The sequence below is a fragment of the Leptodactylus fuscus genome, chromosome 1 (genome assembly GCF_031893055.1).
Source record: "Leptodactylus fuscus isolate aLepFus1 chromosome 1, aLepFus1.hap2, whole genome shotgun sequence".
NCBI lineage: Eukaryota > Metazoa > Chordata > Amphibia > Anura > Leptodactylidae > Leptodactylus > Leptodactylus fuscus.
This window is the reverse complement of record NC_134265.1, coordinates 286,300,363-286,321,642: the sequence shown is the minus strand read 5'-3', so window position 1 is coordinate 286,321,642 and position 21,280 is coordinate 286,300,363. Positions and strand designations below refer to the sequence as shown.

At 41.6% G+C, this 21,280-nt stretch overlaps 1 protein-coding gene and 1 non-coding gene across 3 annotated transcripts in view; both read left to right on the top strand.

The window, feature by feature from the left end:
* Positions 1-152: 152 nt before the first annotated feature.
* The window catches only part of PLRG1 (pleiotropic regulator 1), a 43,658-nt gene continuing 22,530 nt past the window's right edge, over positions 153-21,280 (top strand). Inside the window, exons 1-7 of one of the 2 annotated variants that reach the window (XM_075287791.1) lie at positions 153-255; positions 10,595-10,701; positions 12,930-13,063; positions 14,090-14,143; positions 15,974-16,067; positions 16,285-16,371; positions 17,170-17,269. In XM_075287791.1, the coding sequence (XP_075143892.1) occupies positions 226-255; positions 10,595-10,701; positions 12,930-13,063; positions 14,090-14,143; positions 15,974-16,067; positions 16,285-16,371; positions 17,170-17,269 (606 nt within the window). In that variant the 5' untranslated portion in view covers positions 153-225. Of the gene's footprint in view, positions 256-10,594; positions 10,702-12,929; positions 13,064-14,089; positions 14,144-15,973; positions 16,068-16,284; positions 16,376-17,167; positions 17,270-21,280 lie in introns of both variants that reach the window. The other variant, XM_075287783.1, reaches the window with a different exon arrangement.
* Positions 5,284-5,376, top strand: LOC142190951 (Z30 small nucleolar RNA). Its single transcript, XR_012714589.1, has one exon. It is a non-coding gene; the product is annotated as a Z30 small nucleolar RNA (small nucleolar RNA).

Below are 21,280 nucleotides of genomic sequence, written 5' to 3'. Positions count from 1 at the left end.
TTAAAGATTTATAAAGAACAAAAATTATGGCCCCTTTATGTATCGTTCATATCGTGCAGTACAATAATTGCATGCAGTCCTCCCAGCCGCTTGGTGTCGCTGAGCAGTGGTCCGCACATGTAACTCTATGCCCTTCCGCCGCTTTCCGGTACGTCACGTCCGGTCAGGTTTGTGTTGGAGGAGCGGTGTGTTTTCCTATCTAGGCGCTTGTGACTATCAGGCGGGATGTCTCAGCGGGAATGGGGAGCCGTGGCGGTAAGTGTTGTGGGTGTAAATAATGGAGGGGTCTGTATGTGGCTGGTATGTGCGTGCTCCGGCTCCATACTGCCTGTCCGCGCATGGTGCATGTGTCTACTGACATCGCTCTGCTAGTATGTCACTAGGTGTGCTGCTATATAGTACGTGCATGTAGATCCTGTATCATCTCCTCTGCACAGTGTCAGGGTGCGGTACAGAGCTGGACATATCACATGACTGGTGACTAGAACACAATTGCTGCAGGGGCTTGATTTATTTCCAGTATGAAGGATGACTTCATGAGTGATGTATGGCTGCTCTGTTCACACCAAGTGCAGATATATCCAAAGATCCCTATAGAACAGCACACACAGTATCATGGTGGCTTATGTATGATGTGTAGTAGGCTGGGCCATTCTTAAGGTTCTTACATTTGCCTCATATACTGGGAGATTTCCTTGATGTGTAGGCAAATTGGGTGATGTGAGCAGAGCCTATTGTACCTGTATATGTATGTAGCCTAACTAGCAGAGCCTATTGTACCTGTATATGTATGTAGCCTAACTGACCCAGTGTCTGCATGTTAGTTTTCATTATGCCCAATTCTGTGCTGCGGGAGACAAGCGCCTCCTGTATAAGACTCTGACAGCCTCTAATCCTTCTTCATATACACTTGCATACCTGACTACTCTTGTTTATGGAAATGTTTTTGTCCATTCTGCTAGCCATGCTTGTAAGACCTCATATCTGTAACAGCGTGTCCAGCTCTGCCAAAACTTACCAAGGCAGTGTTTAGATGTGGCTGTTTGGGAATTGGAGTAACCAATCTGGATGCCATTGAAGGTGTCAAATAAAAAAACTCTACTCACCTGTTCACAATACTCTGTGGTCCGCTGCCCATATCCATACAGTTTTGCACCAGTGCATCGATACTGGAAGTCTACTAAGACTTCCACTAAGCAATTGCTGGCAAGGAGACGGTGACATCACTGGTCCCTCTCAGGAAGCTGCTGACTGATCTCAGTGGTTACGTGGGGCTAAGGATTTCTGATTCAGTGACACGAGACTAAGGGGACAACAGTGTGCCAAGGACAGGTGAGAGTATATATATATATATATATATATATATATATATATATATATATATATATATATCTCTTCTTCCCTGAATTTCATACAGGTTGTACCAAATCCTGGACAACTCTGTTTAAAAAAAAAAAAAAAAATCTGATGCTCTGTTAGACACCACAATTGTATTCTTCGCTAGTTAGGAACGGAGTTAGAATTTTATGTGTAACTCATGTCAGTTTTCTTTTGTGAGTTGTAATAAATTTGATAGGCCACTTGCTCTCTGTCCCCTCTTATCTCAGTCACATGTGCAGTATCGGTGATGTCACTACTGATACATCACCATTCTTGAAGATGTGATCACTGGTTGACTGCAGCAGTTATGAGGGCCTCATTTGAGCTTTACCACGTCTGGTCCATTTGAGAAAGACAGAGCATGGAACCAAAAGTGTCTGGGGGAAGGAGAGTATTTCTTTTTTTATTTTCCAGCTCCTTCAACCACTAGTGGGTTTTATGGACTAGCCCTTTAAATTGTGATGCATGGCCTCCATGGAGAAGACTCAGGCTAGGTTCACAACTGTGTTCGGGTTTCTGTTCGGGGGATCCGCTTGAGGTCGTCCCCCCCCCCCGAATGGATACCTAATCCACTTATAGCAGTTACCCGTGGACCACATAGATTCTAATAGAGTCCACGTTGTTTCTGCCTGAAAAGGGCAAAAAATGCGGAGAGAGAAGTGATGCTTTCAGTGCTTTTCTCTTTGCATTTTTCATGCAGAGTGGAGAATGGAATTCCAGTACGTAGAGCCAACGCGGATATGAACCCAGCCTTATGTTTCAGATTCTTGGGGTTTGGAGGCCACGAAAACACTTAGAATTCAGAATATTCCTAAGCAATTGTTGCCATGTTGCATGGCACATTATTATGATGAAGAGGACTCTAGCATTAGGGGATGCTGTTCTCATGAAGGGGTACACTTTGTTTTAATGTTGGTGATAATAATTGGTGATACAGTATGTGTTAGCGTAACATGCACATGAAGGCCAGAACCAAAGGTTTGCCAGTAAAACAATGCCATGAGTATTACATTGCCTTCTCTCGGTCAATTTCTTATGCTTATATGCGAACTATAGGTGCGAAGGGATCAACATGTGCATTGTTCTGATACCTATCATAGCCAAAACAACCATTTTTAGCAATTTACGCAACAGAAGCTCTTATATTGGGTCAGTCCAGATAGGCTAGACGTTACTCCTTCAGCATCAATCAGCCTTGGACACCCCTGACCTTATTGGTGGTAAAACAGTTATCCTTTCTTAGACCAAAAGCTGGGTAGAAAGTTGTCAGAAGCCACAGTATATTGCAGTTTTCTGTGTAGCTGCAGAATTCTCTGGTCTGATAAATCAATTATTTGAGATGAGTGAGTAGTGAAATATTCGAGATTCGTTTCAAGTAGAGCCTCAATATTTGATTACTCGATCGAATCCCACTATAGTCTATGGGAAAAAAATGCTCGTTTCAGGGGAGACCACTATTCGACTAAAGGAGAGTCACCAAGTCCACAAGTAGTAGGAGGAGCGCTGTGCAGGTAAAACGCACGGACCCCGTTATAGTCTATGGCGTCCGTGCGCTTTAACTGCACAGTGCTTGTAGTTGTGCTGATATTCCGTTCGGGGGGGTCCTCCTGCGGACTTCTTCCGGATGGGAGACAATTGCTAATGTGAACCGGCCCTTACTCGCTATACAGTTTATAGCATTCGGCCAATCAACGCTGCTTCTGCTGGAGGCTGGTCTGAGGAGGCGGAGTCTAAGATTGGACCACAATGGAGACTGCTGTGGTCTGATCTTAGACTCCGCCTCCTCACAGACGAGCCTCCGGCAGGACCAGCGTTAATTGGCCAAATGCTGTACACTGGCAAATCAACGCTGGTCAGTTCATTCCTATGAGAAAAAGTCAGCTCCCGCATAACTGCAAGCTGTCAGCTCTCCTGACTAGCAAAGAAGAGCCTGCTGCAGAACCAGCATTGATATGCCGGCAAATCAGCGCTGGTTCTGAATCGAATCTGTACTGCGAATAGCGATAGTATTCGAACGAGTACGAGTATTTTGAATACCGTAGTATTCGTTCGAATACCTACTCGATCGAATACTACTGGCTCATCTCGACTGTTTATTTATTTTAAAGATATGTGAATGGCGATGTGTGTGTTGATTTTTATTTATTTATTTTTAGCATAGACATGACACTCGGATGGACTATAAGTATAAGGCTTGGTTCACACTACCATCGGATGTCCGTTATGATAGTGTCAGTTAAAAAAACCAAAAACCAGATACATATAACAGACACAATTTAATAGATCAGTTAAAAAACAGACACATTAGCATCAGTTAGTGTCTTTTTATATATATATATATATATATATATATATATATATTGTTCATTTTTTGCGTTTTTTTTTTTATATACTTCTGCCTTCTGAGTATGCACAGGAAAAATCCAGATGCAAAGTAACAGTCCATTACCCATAGACCTAAACGCTAAAAAATAACGGACGCTTGACGTCTGTTAGGAAACAGTTTTCCTTTAACAGACACAAGTGTGCATGTACGATTTTTTTGTCTGCGAAAAAACGTACTTGTAACAGATTTGGTTTAAAACTGACACTTAGGGTCCATTCACACGGAGGAAAATGGTGACGAATTTGGTGTGGAATTTCAGCACTGAAAAAAAAGCCTCCAATTGACTTCAATGGGTTCCTTTTTCTGCAAAAGGTGCCCATTGAAGTCAATGGGAGGCTTTTTTTCAGCACAGAAATTCCACCCCAAATTCCTCACCATTTTCCTCAAAGTGAATGGACCCTAACAGTCACTAATAGAGATGAGTGAACACTATTCGAAACTCCCGTTTTGAATAGCACGCACCCATGGGACTGAATGATCTGTAGATCTCAGATGTAGTAGAGCTGAGTACTGTATACGGTAAAGCAGGTATGAAGCAGAAGAGTAGATAGACAAGTCAATGTACAGTAATGCAGATGTAGCAGAGTCCAGTATACGGCATAGCAGGGAGGAAACAGAAGAGTAGATAGTATCTATGCTGTATACTGGACTCTGCTACATCTCCGCTCCCATAGGAATGAATGGACTCAGCGGGCGCGCAGGGGGTTAAGCGGCCGGACGCCGGCACAGGCTGTGTGCCGGCTGCATCCATTCATTCCTATGGGAGCGTGCTATTAGAAACGGCAGTTTCGAATAATACTCGCTCATCTCTAGACTAGCTAACATTGTTAACTTTTCCCACAATGCTTGGCCAGTAGCAAAGCATTGTGGGAAATAACCTCCGACCTCGATCCCGCCTAAAAAGATTGGGATCGGAATTCCGATCACGATCGTGAAATTTGCTCGATCGCCCATCGGAATACGATCTTTTTTGATCCTGAACGCTCAACCCTAATAAAGAGCAATATCTAAATAACAGAACCAGGTAGATAAATGTAAAGGATAAAGCTTCAAATCCACCTCTAAAACATAGCCAGCGTGCCAAAAATCAAAAAGGTATGCTATCTTATTGATAAGCAAAACGCTGTAAAAGCCAATAACAAGCGTCTACTTCAGAGGTAGGCAACCTTCGGCATCCCAGCTGTTGTAGAACTACAACTCCCAGCATGCGTTCTTGCTCTGCGGTTCTTGGAATTCCCATGGAAGTGAATGGAGCATGTTAAGAGCCATTAGTTTCACAGTAACTGGAGTGACGAAGGTTGCGGACCCCTGGTCTAACTTTCTGATCCCAGCTGGATCCTTCATGATGATATCTAGGATTGGCATATTAGGCCCGCCTCTGGTGCACTTGCAGGCTGATACTGTACTGAGCAAACAGCTGGGGCTTTGGGAATCGTTGCAAAGACTTCAGCATAGGCTTATTTCTTCATTATGGCATCATTTCCAACTTTTGAGCTTGCATTTCTTGGCTTGTTTTCAGCTGTGATGAGTCAGATATACTGTGATCTGGTATTGCAAGAGTTAAATCTGCATTGACCAGAAAATGGTCACATAATCTTCTCTCTGAGCTGAGACTAGCAGGCCTAGAGCTCTCCATAAAGTCTTATCATTTTGCTTAAGCCAAAGCTTGCCATAGTTTTCCTATAGTTGTGCTGTATTGTAAATCTGGATCTGGTGAGTGTTGGATGTTGAGTAATTCTAAATTGAGTGATTCTAAATTCTCTAACATGGCTCTCTGGGATGGCACAGAGAACTTGGTCACTTCTTTAACTTTTCTGACTTTCGTTAATGGGTTTGTGCAGGGATGAAAATAGGGTCTGCTTTCACTTGAATTGGCCTAAGCAGCAATACCCGACAAAGCCACGCACAATAGAAGTGCAGGACTCATATTGTGACCAAAAGTTTCACTTTGTCATAGGGCTGGGTCATTAATTGACGTGTGGCTTACTACCAGCCACATGAGTAAACAAAAATATCACAGTACAATCTTTCTAGACTCACGGCAGGTTCACACCTGCACCCCGGTCTCTGTTTTGCAGGTTTCCATTTCTTGCCCGAGAGACTGAACAGGAGATGGAGACCGGCAGGCAGTTTTCAAACCCACTCATTTGAAGGGGTTTGAAAACTGTCCGCCCGCGAGCGTCTACTTCTCTCCACGGTGAAACCGTTTTTTTTTAACTGGACACATAGTCGGACATGCAGGACTTTGTGTCCAGTTACAAAAAAAAACAAAAACGTTTTCGCCACAGAGAGCAGAAGACGCTCACTAGCAGACACTGAATGCCGGGTTTCCGTCTTCTGCTGCCAGAAACCTGCATAACGGAGATCGGGCGCTGGTGTGAACCCGCCCTCAGTGTCAGGACAGACCCAGGCACTTCCTCTCACTCCCAGGATCTGAAGTGCAGGCTTTTATGGCCCAGTAATGAGCCAGGGACCTAAACCTGGCCTAAAGCCTATTCAAGACCCGCTTTGGACAACACATAAGTCAGAAATCTGGGGGAAATGTACAGTGACTCCAGCAACCTGCCTGTCACCGTCTCACATTATTTAGACCATAATCACTCAGCCCTACTAGCAGTCGGTGCTGGACCACGTACAATGGAAATAAACTAGCTGCTCAGCAGTCCTGTGCTCACCGCTCAGTAGGTACCGTATATAAAAACAAGTGTATATAGTGTGCCCCCAACTTAGCCAAGGCCTACCATATTGTTACATGCAAGTGATGCCACCCCTATTACATCTCCTGAGTTATTAGTGCTATAATTATTTCTCACTGTTGCAAAAATGTTTCTTGAAATTTGTTGTCAGTGTATTTATTTTTTTATTCTCTTTGTAATCTATTTTTATTGATTTATTGTTTTACATCATTCTCTTTCTAAGGCATTGTACACATTGTCTTTGGACTCCATTTCAGGGTGCCACTATTGCTCATATTACCCGGATAGTCCAATTTTACAAGCAGTTCCTCTAAAGATCAGGGCTCTAGATAGTAACCATGGAAAGCTTGCTATGCATACAGGACTAGATAATGCCAGGTAGCCAGTGTCAGTGGTGTATATGTTTGGCTATAAGGTCTTATTTTCATGGGCTGTGGAGTGATCAACATGGGCTCCTAACATTTGCAGCTATCTATCCCTGGATGTAGAGCGATAATTCCTCTACTTCGTGCAGTCCTAGCTCAGAGTGCGTGAATTTGGCGATATTATAAACAGCAGGGGAACAGGAAACACATGGATGCACATGGCATAAACAGAACTCCATTGGAATGTTCTAAATATGATTTTTGTGGAAAACATGAGTGCAGATGCCGCAGAGTATTGTTATTTCTCCATCATAATTAGTAACACTTGCATAGTGTATTTTTACTCCTACATTTTTCCAACAGGAACCCACTTTATTGTTTTGATTTTTTTTAAATTCCAGACGACTATTTCATCCTGTCCCTGTGATTTCTGTGTGTGTATCGTAGATCTGCAGTACTTCCCTGCTGGGGAATTATTTGTTGCCACCATTCCCAAGCCAGGCATCGTTTTCTTCTTGTTATATTCTGTATATGTAGAGGACTTGGCCTGTACGGTGAGCAATGAGAAAATCCTGCCCTTGGGAGAATACTACCGCTGGTTGCGGTTTGTCATGTAGTCGCTCCTTGCCTCCACTGTTCGCATAGTTATTCAGATCATGTTCGCTGCCGATGTCTGATTCTGCAGTTCTTGTACATTGCTGGCCAGAAATGATGTTGTGTCACAGCGCTGGCACTAAGGTTACGCTCCATGACGCATAAGGAGGAGATGTAAGAGGCAGACAAATATATTATGTAGAGAAATGGGTATGGCCAAAATAAGTAATGCACCAACATTATCAACCGCCACTAGGGGGAGCATATTACAGATGTGTTATTAGCTCAGTACTAGTGGTAAATCTCTCTCTGTTATCATTTAGCGCGCTCTGTTATGGGATATAGCAAACTTGGAGCTCCCAACTGAAAATGGAGCTCTATCCTGATAAGATGCACATAAAATCTAATTTCCTCTGAAATTTTATATATATATATATATATATCTATATATATATATATAATGGCATTTATTTCTGTGTCTACATGCACATCATATATTTATCAGAACTCAGTAGACCACACAGACCCACTATAATATATGTCAGAAACTGGTGTGCATATCCCCCTAGTACACATATGAAGACTGGCGTGTTTGCATTCAGTCACATGAGGCGATCATTCTACCCACCATCTTTGTACATCAGTACAACACTATGGTAGTGGCAGGACGGTAAGTTCAGTGGTGTCAAGGTGAAGAATTGAAAATAAATCTGATACTGTAATAGGGTTACTTATCATTCCTTCATATACTGCCTATATAGTAGGCACCAAAAGCAGTCCTGATATAGACCCTTTATGACATTGGACTGCTGCAGGCCAAATCCAATGATGGACAGCCATGTAAGGTGAACATACACTTCATAGTGATGTTGACCAAATCGGTCAACAGGTGTCTACAATATAATGTCTATAATGACCTCTCTGCTCTCTCCCAATGTGAGAGGTTGAGGAAATTAGGTTTGAGATGTTCCTTTGAGTCTGAAGGAGTATAAGCTGCTGTTGGAGGAGTCTAGAGGTGGCATTCTTCTGACTTATGGGGAAACAGAAGATTGCTCAGCTGAGCTTGTATGTCTGGAGATTTAGGAGAGACATTAGTTGGCCGGACAGCTATATAATCGTATTCTGCCTTAGCTCCATTTTCATGAAAAGCTGGACTTCATTCTTCTGCAGAATGGCTGAAAGGGCATTAGGGGCTTCACAATCTGCCCTAGATAACCGTCCCTAACTGATACCCAGAATGTAGAAGGCTTGGCCCTGCGTATTTTGACTTTATATAAAGACTTCCCTTTCCTACCCAGTTGTACCTGCTTCTCATTGGTGTGCTGCTGGCTTTTAGAGGCTGACATGCCCATGTATAGGAGCTGGTGGTACAAGAGGACAAAGGTGTCAAGCTCCGCTCACTGTTTAGCGCGCACACACACGCGCGCACACACGTGTGTGTGAAGATCAAAGCAGTGAGCAGGAGCGTCCAGTCTGATCCTATACAGGATTTGACCAATGGGATGGTTGGAGTTCTGATGATATCGGGGAGTGAGGGCGGAGTCAGTCATGCCCAGAATGGACTAGCAGATGGACAGTGTGACTAGGCTGAAGCTGCTCCTCATGTACCATAACTGCCTAGGTTAAATTCCTATGACTCTTAATGTTTGCAAACATTTAGAATTTCACTTTGTTGCTATAGAAAGATTAGGTCGGGTTCACACGGTGAAAAGGAATATAAGAGGCTATTCCCTTTGGCTTACTGCCATGGCTTTGCTCGCTGACTAGTCACAGGCACAGTGTTACTAGTCAGTGAGTCTTGTGGCACGGGTTCTGTGGCTGAATCAGTGGCAAGATCAAGCATAATATGGCTGAAATACACTTGGTCTTAATTCATGAGAAGCCAAGACCCAAAGAGAGGGGAGTCAATTTAGTAGAAAGATCCATATAAAAGAGGTCATCTTGTTGCTGGCAGATGGGCTTACACATTGTGAACAAAATGGAGACCAAGAACCTCATTTATATATACAGTAGGGATTAGCAGAAATTCTCTTGGTGCTAGCAGAGTGCTTTTGCATTGTTTTGTGTTTGCATACTCTCATGGAGCCAGGAATACTAGATCCTACTGATATAAAGTTGCATCAGTGTTTGCATTATAAGTTTCCCACATTATTTTGCATTTAGGACACATGGAGTTGTTAGCAATTGGCATTTTAGCGTTTCTTCAAACTATAAATCTTTGTTTGAGGCTAAGGCCCCACGGGACGTTCTGCAGCTCTAAAGCACTGCCGGAAAAAAGTTGGCGGCAACGCATTGCGGTTCTTCTCACAGTCCTTTGAAAAGAGAGTTCACAGAGCTTTCCTGGCTTTCTTTTACAATTATATCTACGGGGAAGCCGCCGGTGTTTCCGTAAATATAATTGACATGCTGCGATTTCCAAAAACCTTGCTGTCCGTGCGTGTCCATTTTTACTGCAAAGTGGGCATGGGATTCACATGAATCCCACCCACTTTGCAAGTACTGTACAATGCGACATTTTTTCCCGCAACGTTTATGCCGCAGGCGAATCATGGTATTTCTGTCCGGCCCCGGTCTTAAAGGGTTTTCCTACAAAACCAGTTGCGTCCTATCCTGAAGAGAGGGAATAACTTTCATATCAGTGGGGGTCTGACTGGGGTCTTTAATCCTCTGTTCTGATTGGATTGAGGGCCGGGTAACTCGCACTCTGCTCAGTTTAGTGGCAGATAATGAGGGTTATGCCTTGGTGTCTTTCTGTGTTGTAGAATATGCAATTTCCACATATTCCAGCACCAAATGTTCAAGGCATTCGTTCTGAAATGGTGAAGACTCAGTAGACCTTAGAAGACAGTTTAGAGATAATAGCTGTCACAGACATCATTTGAGAACAGCCTTACAAATAATGCAAAGAACAAAGTAGTCAGCGGCACTACTGCAACAGCGCTCGTATTCACAATCTTGTGTCAGTATTGGCAAATCTTCCAGCTGTAACAGCCAAAAAACCATGGAATAAATAAAATCCCAGGGTGGTGCTCACTGTGAAATAAGCCTTACAAATAAGATGCCAGTAGTAATTTTCAGTGAATGAGCTGTCCAGACTCCAGCCTTGTATTTCATTACCATACTTCATAGCTACGTCTGAAAGTTGCGTAATACTTCACGTTTTCTTTTTGCAGGATGTGCAGAAACACTCCGTCCACACACTGGTATTTAGATCTTTGAAGAGGACCCATGACATGTTTGTGGCTGACAATACCAAGCCCATCCCTATAGATGAAACAGGGTAAGATACATGGCTGATATCCGTTTTACTTTGGTATGAGTCAATGGAGCCTGTCGCTCTGTTTAATGGGTTTTAAGTAAATATGCAGTTAGATGGAGCTGGCGATCCATACCTTCTGTAGAATAGACTGTTATGCTATGAGAGCTGCTAAAGGCATTGACAATTAAGTAGCATCTGATGGACTTTGAAGGCTTCCTCAAGCAGCATGTGGGGAATTCAATTACCTGTGTCCTGCCGGCTCCTAAACGCCAGCACTATAAATAATGCAGAGAAATAAACAGGTTATCGTCGTACCTGCTGCTCCAGTCAGAGCAAAGCTTTACATGATTATTTCATCAAATACCTGTGTGCTAAATAAGACTATTACACGCACTGTAGGAGCTGTTCTGTGTGGCTCTCCTCCTATCCATTTCATGAATTTCCTAGAACAGTGGCCCTGGCATCCGACCACCTAGCCTACAATTTACCTGCCTGTTATTTTCCAGCATACAACCTCTAAATAGCATTTTAGGTGTGAATAATGGCAGCCTCTGCTGCTACCTCAATTGTAAAACATGTCCTTTAATGATTTATTTAATAGGGAACCCTTCAAATTAGGTTTGTCCATCCCAAACTGGTCACCTCATGTGTAACATTAAATAATGACCTGTCCTATGGCGCCCCTCACTAAGATTTCTGTTGCTGAAAAAACAAATTGGAAGTTTTTAAAACCTTAGATTTGAATATGCAAATTTAACTTACCTAACCACAGAGGGTGGCGGGGAGCAGCTTTGTCTGGCCATGCAGTCGTCGTACCCCGATCACACCTTGTGAGACATGGTTGCTGCCCAATTTCTGGCCTCACTCGATGTGATTTAGTATGAATACTGCATGACTAGATGAAGCTGCACTCCCCCCCCCCCCCCCCCCCACACGTTATGAGTTAAGGTATATTTGCAAATGCCAAACTAAGGTTGTTAAATTGACTTTTCAACATCATGGAGTGTAATGAGGGGCACCATAGGAAGGGTCATTACTTGATGCTACACATGCTGCGGTCACCTTACATCTATCTATCTATCTATCTATCTATCTTCTAAGCATTTTAAGCATTTGCTGTGGAGATATTGCCAGATTAAATAATGTCATTCGTGAGATGCTTAAAAACCACCATTGCAGGCCTAAGGCAAGCTGCACACGGTCCTTTATAGTCTAGAAATTACAGTGTGTATATTGGTCGTATTTCCTGAACTGTTGGCAAACCAGACTCCCATAAACATAGCTCTGATGTGGAGAGTCACGATTCACTATGGGTCTAGTGTCACCTGAAGATCACAATAAGGACAGTAGTCTTGGTGTGAAGTAGTAACTCCAGCATTGTAGATAACTATGATATTGTGAGATTAGTTCTCCGGAGTGCACTCAGGAAATATGGCCCAATATACAGATTATATTTTCCAGACTGTAAGACCATCTGTTGCAGGCTTAAAAATACCCAGCAGGCATCCAAACCAGGTATCTATCTATCTATCTATCTATCTATCTATCTATCTATCTATCTATCTATCTATCTATCTATCTATCATCTATCTATCTTTCTACATGCTTGTTTCTTCTTTCCTCCAACATCATCTATCAGAGGTGAGCTGGCTGCTCACTATACGCAAGACAGATAGTCAAACCTGCAAAATTGGCTTTCACCAACTTTGCTCTAGTATTTGGGGGTCCTAAAGAACAGGGGAATGTGACGACTGTAACAGCATTCATTTGGCAGGCACTATGCAAACTCACTGCAATGAAGATCAGAAATTATTGGTTTTCAATAACCTCACATCTGTAGGTAAAACAAGCAACCTTGGGCTGATGTCACAAATTGTGGAAATTTATTTATTTTTAATACAGATTTCGTTGTGTGTTGTTGAGACAAAACCAGGAATGAGACCTTTTAAGGAAGCACTTATACTTGTTTTCTGCAATGTGTGGCCTCCCCTTTAAGGGGATTTTGTGACAGCAGAAGAATAGACAGCACCCAGGTAGAAATCAGACATTATAACATGTGAGAATTCACTTTGCCTTAAACATACAGTATGTATTTCTTTAGTAAAGTGTAGTAGATACCTGACGTGTTCCAGCAACTCTTCTGGTATCCTGTTTCTTGATTCTAACCCGTTTGGGTGCTGGAAATGTGCTGTATAGGATGTGTTTATGTGCACAATAACTCTGTACACTCTTATTTCATTCCTCCTTAGTCACAGACTGAAGATGGCTGTGAAATTACATACAGAATACGGACCTGTGTTACACATGCCTACTGTTAAAGAAAACCGTGAAAAGGGACATGGCATCATGGGGGATCCTTATGAACACTACCCGAGTATTCAAGGTTTGTGCACCACTTGTGATTTGCAGAATGAAGATTTGCAATAGTACAAGTAGCCGTTGTTATTTTTCTACGTAAATGAAGTATTCTAGATACCCATCCTTCACTGATAGGAAAGAGCAAAGTTGCAGACCTATGAGAGAGCGTGTATTATGTATGTGATATGTTTGCTCTCTGAGATTATGTCTCGTTGTATGTGGGAGAAACAATTGGAGAAATTTACTATATTGGCTATGCCTAAGTTTTGTCCAAAAATATAGTGCTCCCCCTCACCCCCGCCTAGGACAGTGACTTGGCGTGGCTTATGATGCGACCGTGTATGCCATAATTGTACCAAAGTTTGACTTTCACCATCTCCAACAACTCCAGCTTTTTACGTCATTTACATAGTCTCTATTCCACTGATTCTGGCAACGTTTTCTCTGTAGCCCCCACAAGAAAAATTGTATTCAATTGTATTTTTTTTAATTAAATTTGTATAAAAGTAGAACACTGATATAATGCATAAAGGAAAAAATATACAGATCAGTGCAGTGCCTATAACAGATACTAAGAACTGGAATTGGTGGAGGTGGGGAAGGGTCCTTTTCAAAAATTCTGGCTCAATATAAGCCGACTAATAGGTAAGAGGCACCAGATTCATCATCCCACATCAGTCACTGGGATAAGTCTGGGTCTATTTTAAGTCTGTTCATCTTCTCTATTGGTAAATGTGGGCCAAAGACTGTTGTACCCCATGGTAGTTGTAATCCTAAAGTCAAGTAAACTAATCGCTTTTGTCTGACATCACTGAACCTCATAAGTTTTGTTTTATTGTTGTAAATTGTTTTTGCCATTAGTTTGGTCCTGTAGACTTTGCAGGACCAGGTTTTCTGTTCCAACAGTGTAGTAATGGAGGTTGGTACAATGTAGCTCTTCATAATCTGTGAAACTAGAGCTTTTACATTTACCACTCAATGATTTGTTCCCAGTCATATTTCCTGTGACAGAAACCTTAAGACTGTTGCTAATATGTATCTGTTTTATCAGGTATTGAATCTGAATACATGGTAACTGGAACACACCCATATCCTTCAGGACCAGGTATTTTATGAGATTTTTTTTTATATTAAGCAGTATTAAAGGAGTATTAAAAGTTTGATTTCACCCCTTGCAGAGGCTTAAAATAACATATTATGCATAGTCGCCTCACCATATGTCCAGGGCTCCATTGGGAAGTCTCTATTTAGGTCCACAGTCTTTGCTGATCCTTCTGCCTACACTTGAGCCTCTGCTTGACTAAGATGCTTTTATTGAAAGGAGCGTCTCTGCTCAATCTCTGACTGCTTGACTCACATGAGGAGCTAATCTTAGAGACTCAGGCTCTTCTGAATCTCTGACTGAACACCCAGGTGAATGCTCATGATTTATTATTTTAAGTATTTACCTTGGAACACTCTTTTAATGGATTTATGTTAGTGTTAGTTGTAAATTTCATATATGTTAAATGGGTTCTCTTGCAACCCTCTCTTCAGTTCATGTCTAGCTGATACCGGAGCATTACTTTTCACTAGAGAGTTCAGATACCCATCCATGCACCTGAATCAAATAGACATGATTAGTAGAGATGAGCGAACACTGTTCTGATCAGCCGATCCAAACAGCACGCTCCCATAGAAATGAATGGAAGCACCTGGCACGCAGACTTTGCCGGCGGCCGGCCGCTTGAACACCCCCCCCCCCCCCCCCCCGCATGCCAGCCGCTTCCATTCATTTCTATGGGAGCGTGCTGTGAGCATGCTGTTCGGAACGGCTGTTCCGAACAGTGTTCGCTCATCTTTAATGATTAGTATGTGATCTTTGGAGGTCTGACCATCAGTATGAAAAATCCATCTGAGTCTGGAAAACTTTAAATATTACACACTATATACTCACCTCTGTGCTCGGCCAGGTATCCAGAGTCTCAGTTTGGGTCTCCAGTCTTTGTTTGCCCTTAACCTGCACATGAGCGATACAGCTGTCTGAACAAGCATTACCGTTTAGCCACTGATTGGTTACATCAGTCATGAGCAGGTCAGTGGTCAGGAACACTGGGGACCCGAGAGGCTAATTAGCATGTGAATAAAACAGGCTCATTCAAAAATCAATGAGGCAATTTACATACAGAAGGTAGGTGTGAAATAACCTTTCTAAAGGGTATGCAAGGATGTAATTAGTTAAAAATGACTTTTCCCAATGATAGAGCTCCTTTAATATAAAAATATATCTTCATCTATGTACTACAAAAATATCTACGTTTGCCACCATTGTCTGAGGGGATCGACCAAGTCAACAGCTTATCACCTAACCGAAGCAATCCCAAAAATGAGGTGCAGAGTTCCTTGTATGAATGGAGTGGCAGATTGTGTAGGCGTGTTGCTACTTTTGGGACCGTCAGTGTTTTACTGTCACTGGCAATAGAAATGAATTGGGTGCTAACCAGACTCTGCACAACACTGCATTTGGTGGTGGATGAGCCTGATGTCACAGCTCTGCACAGCTCATTTCCAGTCAATGCAGAGAACAGAAGTAGTAGCCATCATCTCAACCAAATGTACAGTGCTTCTCCTGGTAAGCCTTCAAGAATGGAGATGTGGCATTCACTAAAACACTGTGGCCTCTTCACTCAGCTCATTGGCAAGCGTGACCTGAGTAAGACCCCCAGAAATCTGATAATGATAGACTTTCCTCAGGATAATGCCATTAATGTCAGTCTTGGTCCCCTTTATTATTTGTTAGATATCTTTAGATTTCTGGAAATTCTAAACTAACAACTACTCAAATCATGAAAGCAATTGAATTTGCATGTTTATTGGGCTGTAATGTATAATATGTAAATGTACTGGTGTTTTCTTTCATAGGGATTTGATCAACTTAATAATATTTCTTTTTCAGGTGTAGCCTTGACAGCTGACACTCAGATCCAAAGGATGCCAAGTGAATCGGCAGCACAATCTTTGGCACTGGCACTTCCACCTTCCCAGGCAAGGTAACTATGTCAAAGCTCTCTTCTGTCTTTTTGGGGAATGTGGAGACTTTACAGTATCATCTTTTTGCAACCACACTTGCAGGATTGTAGTTTCTTTAAACTCCTTATAACAGAAAAATATAGAAAACTTCTGAATATAACTCAAAAGCATTTCCAGAATATTTTGTGTTAATATTGTAATAGTAACCCACATTCTCTGATCTTCATCTGTCACCAGACAGGATGCTCATCGCACTGCCGCTGGTATTGGAGATATTTACAGACAGGCTGGACATCCCGAACGTTCACAGCCCCCTGGCTTGTCAATGGTAAGGTCATACTTACATATAAAGGTGTTTTCCAATTCTATAAATGTGAAGGCTAGTATATGGACTGTTTGTGGTCGAGAGGCTAAGTGTATCTTAGTGTACTATTCTTTATCATGTGAAAAATTTTTTGGATGAAGGGACCTTTAGTAGTCCCAAAAGCTTGAAATATGTCATCAATATAATTTTTTTAAGTTAGCCATTAAAAAAGGGTATCAACTACTGAGGACTTCTCTCAAAAAAATTTTCATTTCATATCCACTGGCTAACACGGTATAAAGATATATTTTTTCTTATACATATTCTTTCAGTCACTTATCATCATCATCATCATCATCATCATCATTATTATTATTATTTCACATAACCTTGCTTTCTTAATATCCATTACTTATTCACATACAGTCAGGTATATTACACACTTCTCTACAGAGCTTGTTCTTTGCACTTCCATACTTTTATGTCGTATCCTTAAATTTGTGCTATTGTTGTATTGCGGTTTTCTGTATTTGTATTGACTGTTCCCTATGTACATGTGATCTGTGCAGACATGTTCCTGTAAAGGTGTAAATCATTTCACTAGCAATGTAGTGTATAGATACTTTCTTCATATAGCCTACAAATTCATGTTTGAAAAATGTGTCCATTCTCTTATGTTTTATAATTATGACCTATATAATGGTCAAACGTTCCCTCAAGCCCACCTGTTCAGTATGTATCATCTCCTGTTGACTTTGTTTAGTTAAATTGTTCATAGTTGTCTGAGGCAACTTACATTTATCTTATCTGTTCTAGTCTTCAATGGAGTCTGGTGGAATGAAGAACTCTGCATTAATGGCCAAGAAAGCACCAACCATGCCCAAACCACAATGGCATCCACCTTGGAAACTGTACAGAGTGAGTCTTGAGTTTTTACTTCAACAACTTATTTCGAGGAGTTTATGCCATCTAAATTACATTTGCTAAAAAGAAATAAAATGCCTTTTTACTTTTTGTCACTTGCATAAAAACTGGTGGGATTTTGTGATCGAGAGCGAAACAGATTTACCATTACTTATGCTAAAAGTTGTTTAAAATATGATGCAAATCTATACCTGCTCATAACATGCATAGATTTGCCTTATTGGCACATGTACAGAAAAATATGTGCCAAACCTATGAAGATCTATGAACTCCTTAATATGCCTCATCTTGCTTCAGTGTACACATCTGTACTTCTTACAGGTCAGTATCCAGGCTGTAGAAACCAATAGCAAAATATGAAGCAGGTTTTATTCCTGTCTATATTTGTAGCACAGAAATCATGCCAATGTTTTTGCAGAACCATGACATACTGATTCTAGGTGGAGGTTTTTGTATTTTTTGCATAATACTGATCTGATTTTGTGGCCGGTAAACACCACCACGGCCATATGAATATGACAGTTTTAATATGCTAAGCGCTTCTTGTGTTGCGTAGCCAGAGTGCTTGAAGGTGAATAATGCCAACAATATATACCATAGAAAGTCCACAGCACTCGCCAATCATGCACATTGAAGGTTTTTTTAGCAGTCAAACATAAAGAAAAGACATCAGCGGTGGCATCAACAGATAGGTCTGTATAAAAACATGACAATTCCAAAAAAACAGTTTCTGTTAATACCTTGATCCTTTTTAATGGAAGTTTATGATAAAAGATAAATATACATGTTAGTTGAATTAATATCAATAACTGACAGTTCCTACCCAAGTTGGCCCAATCACTGATGCATTACACAACTTCACGGAGTCCTAAGGGCTCGTTCACATCTGCGCCCAGTCTTCGTTCTGCAGGTTTCCGTTTCCTGCACAAAACAGAGGCAGGAGACGGAAACCTGCAGGACTCTTTCATACCCATTCATTTGAATGGGTTTGAAATATGTCCGGCCATGAGCGGCGGTGAACGTTTTATGCTCTCCGCCGCGAAACCGTTTTTTTTAAAACCGGACACAGATTCGGACATGCAGTACTCTGTGTCCGATTTTAAAAATGCAGAAGACGGAAAGCTGAGAACAGACTGCCGAACGCTAGTGTGAACCTAGCGTAAGTCATAATATCAAACAGATTAATAACAATCTAAAATAGTATAAAAAAAAAATATAATAAAAAAAAATGCAACCATTAAATGTGTCATAATCAGGTGAACAAAAAAATGGTAATTTCCTTAATACCATATATTAGTAATCAGTGTGATATAAGATATTCTAAGGTATTTAACACAAGTTCACAAAGCTGTGAACATATATTCTATGGAACCAAAACAGACACTTTAAAGGAGGAAAAATAAAGAAAACTGTGTAGAGTAGCCCAGGATAAAAGAAAAAAAACATAGCCTAATGCTCCAAAGGAGATATGAACTGCTCACACCACGTATGATTGGAATCATTTGAGGCAGAGTCAGAACGAAAGGAAAGTCAATATACAACATGTAAGAAGAAGCTCACCAATGCCATCATGGAAGCAAAGCATGCTATACTGAAGGTGCCAAATAGCTATGTTAAGCTTTTAAATAGGGCTAGATGAGCCAGGAGCGCTCCTGCTAGCACAGACAGATGACAGGCATAAAGTGCACATGCCCGTCATTTGTTGCTCATGCACTGTTAGGGTAAGTTCACATGGGTTTTTTTTTTGTCTGGAACCTGAGGCAGAGGCACTGCATCGGCATCCAGTCGCGCACTCCGCTCCGGATTAGGCTCAATGAATGGGCCTAGTTGGGAAGAGGAAGTGTCTTCAGGCCAATCGCAAGGCGAATCAGCTTGAAGAATGAGCATGTCGCTTCTTTTTCCGGGAGCCGGAACAAACGGCTCCTGGAAAAAAGAGCTGACCGGCTCCCATTGATTTCATATCCGCCTCAAATTCCTGACCAAAAAATCCTGTGTGAACTTACCCTTAGAGTAAGCAATCCAGGGTGGGTGGTGCTGGATAAGTAAGAACTAACCACTAAGTTGTCACATTACGTTATATTGCAAAAATGCCTAATACCCATAAGGGCAAGAAAGGTATAGTACAAAAAACCCAGTATGCAATGTGCATGTTTGGCGAATACTATCTATGCATGTAGCCTTAGACTAACCTACAAAAACGGCCTTCGTAAATGACCCTATTGGAGATAGATATACTGGTGATACGATTTTTGCTAACAAGCTACCATGCATGCTTTACACCTCAATTATTAAATGTTTTTGACTCTTTCTGAAAGTCTGTGTCTTATTAGAAATGAGGAGAAACTTGTAGTGGAAAGGGGGCAAGAATGTAAGATACGATATAGTGTGTCAATGATGTGCCAACATTTTCTCTCATATTATCTGTTCTCAGTTTGCACTCTTACTTTTAGACAGTATTAGTGAATCTGCCCCAGTGTGTCCATCTACGTTGTGCTTTTTACGTTTTACTGCATTTGATTTGTCTATATTTTGATGTAATTCTGACACAAATGTGTTCCCAAAGTAGATTTTCTATTGATTAGGTTTTTTTTTTTTTTTTTTTCTTGTATACTCATACGATCTTCTATCCATTAAAGGGGTTGGCCACCCTTAAGCTGAAAAAACCAAAGTGCCCCAGGCAACTCAGAAAGATGGTTATAGGACAAATGTGCTGTAAAAATGAAATTTATTTTACCTGTTCCCCATTAAAATGAGATATTGCAATGTGAGCTCAGCCGGCCTGAGTGGGCGGGACATCAACAAACTGAAAGTAAATCTCCTGGCCTACATTCCAGACTGAGGCCCATCACAGCGCTGCCCACACATAGGATGTGATCACACAGCTTCATTCACCTCAGCACCTCTGGCTAGCAGAGTGCGCTCACAATAGCTGTCACTGTCACAACACTGGGCTGAATCCTAGGGGTCCTGCACAACTAATAGCCGCTGAGGGCCGCTATGATTCATCCAATTTGAATGGAGCCCCAAAACACCTTCTTTAGCGCTAAATTCAATAAAATGCCACCGAACACCATCGATTACAATAGGGTTGTGACTAAATACTATACTCAGTAAGAACCTGGTCCTTATCACTTATAGTATTAGCCGCCTCAGTATGATCTATTTCCCATTACTGGTCAGGACCTTTTTCCCCCCTAGTGGTCAGGATCTGAACTGAAGTAGTATTTAGCCAGCTCACAGTAAGATGGCCAAATCCCCTACTCCAGAGGGACCAGGTCCTCACTAGTGACTCATACATGTACATATATATATATATATATATATATATATATATATATATATATGTACACAGCCAGGTCCTCACCAGTCCAAATTCCAGAGAAGAGTCCAAATTCTTATGACCCCCCTTGCAAGATATAGTAAATGAAATTCCCGGCACTCTAAGTATGCTTCCAAAGTGAAATTTTATTCCGACAAATAAACGTTTCGGTCTACAAGACCTTCCTCAGTGTGTCGGTAGGAAGAAGGAGGTATAGGAAGCTAAACAAAATGGATAGGGAGTCCTGGTGGATGAGTGCCCAGGACTCCCTATCCATTTTGTTTGGCTTCCTATACCTCCTTCTTCCTACCGACACACTGAGGAAGGTCTTGTAGACCGAAACGTTTGTCGGAATAAAATTTCACTTTGGAAGTATACTTAGAGTGCCGGGAATTTCATTTACTATATCATGATGGCCGTGAGACGCCATTTCCGAGCACCAGCCTAATCACCGAGTGACGGTTCATTATTCACAAGATATATGCCCCCTTGCAAGATACCCACAGAGGAGGGCATAACCCCTGTAAGTCTACCCCCGCACTGCTAGCAGTTATTTCACCAATAGCCATATATTTCCTGTGCACCCCCAGACAAGCACTCTATATCTTTCTAGTGCACCCCCATAGTGTTAATAAGCACTTCACAGCTCAGAACACTCCAAACAAGTTTCACACAGCTCCCCATGT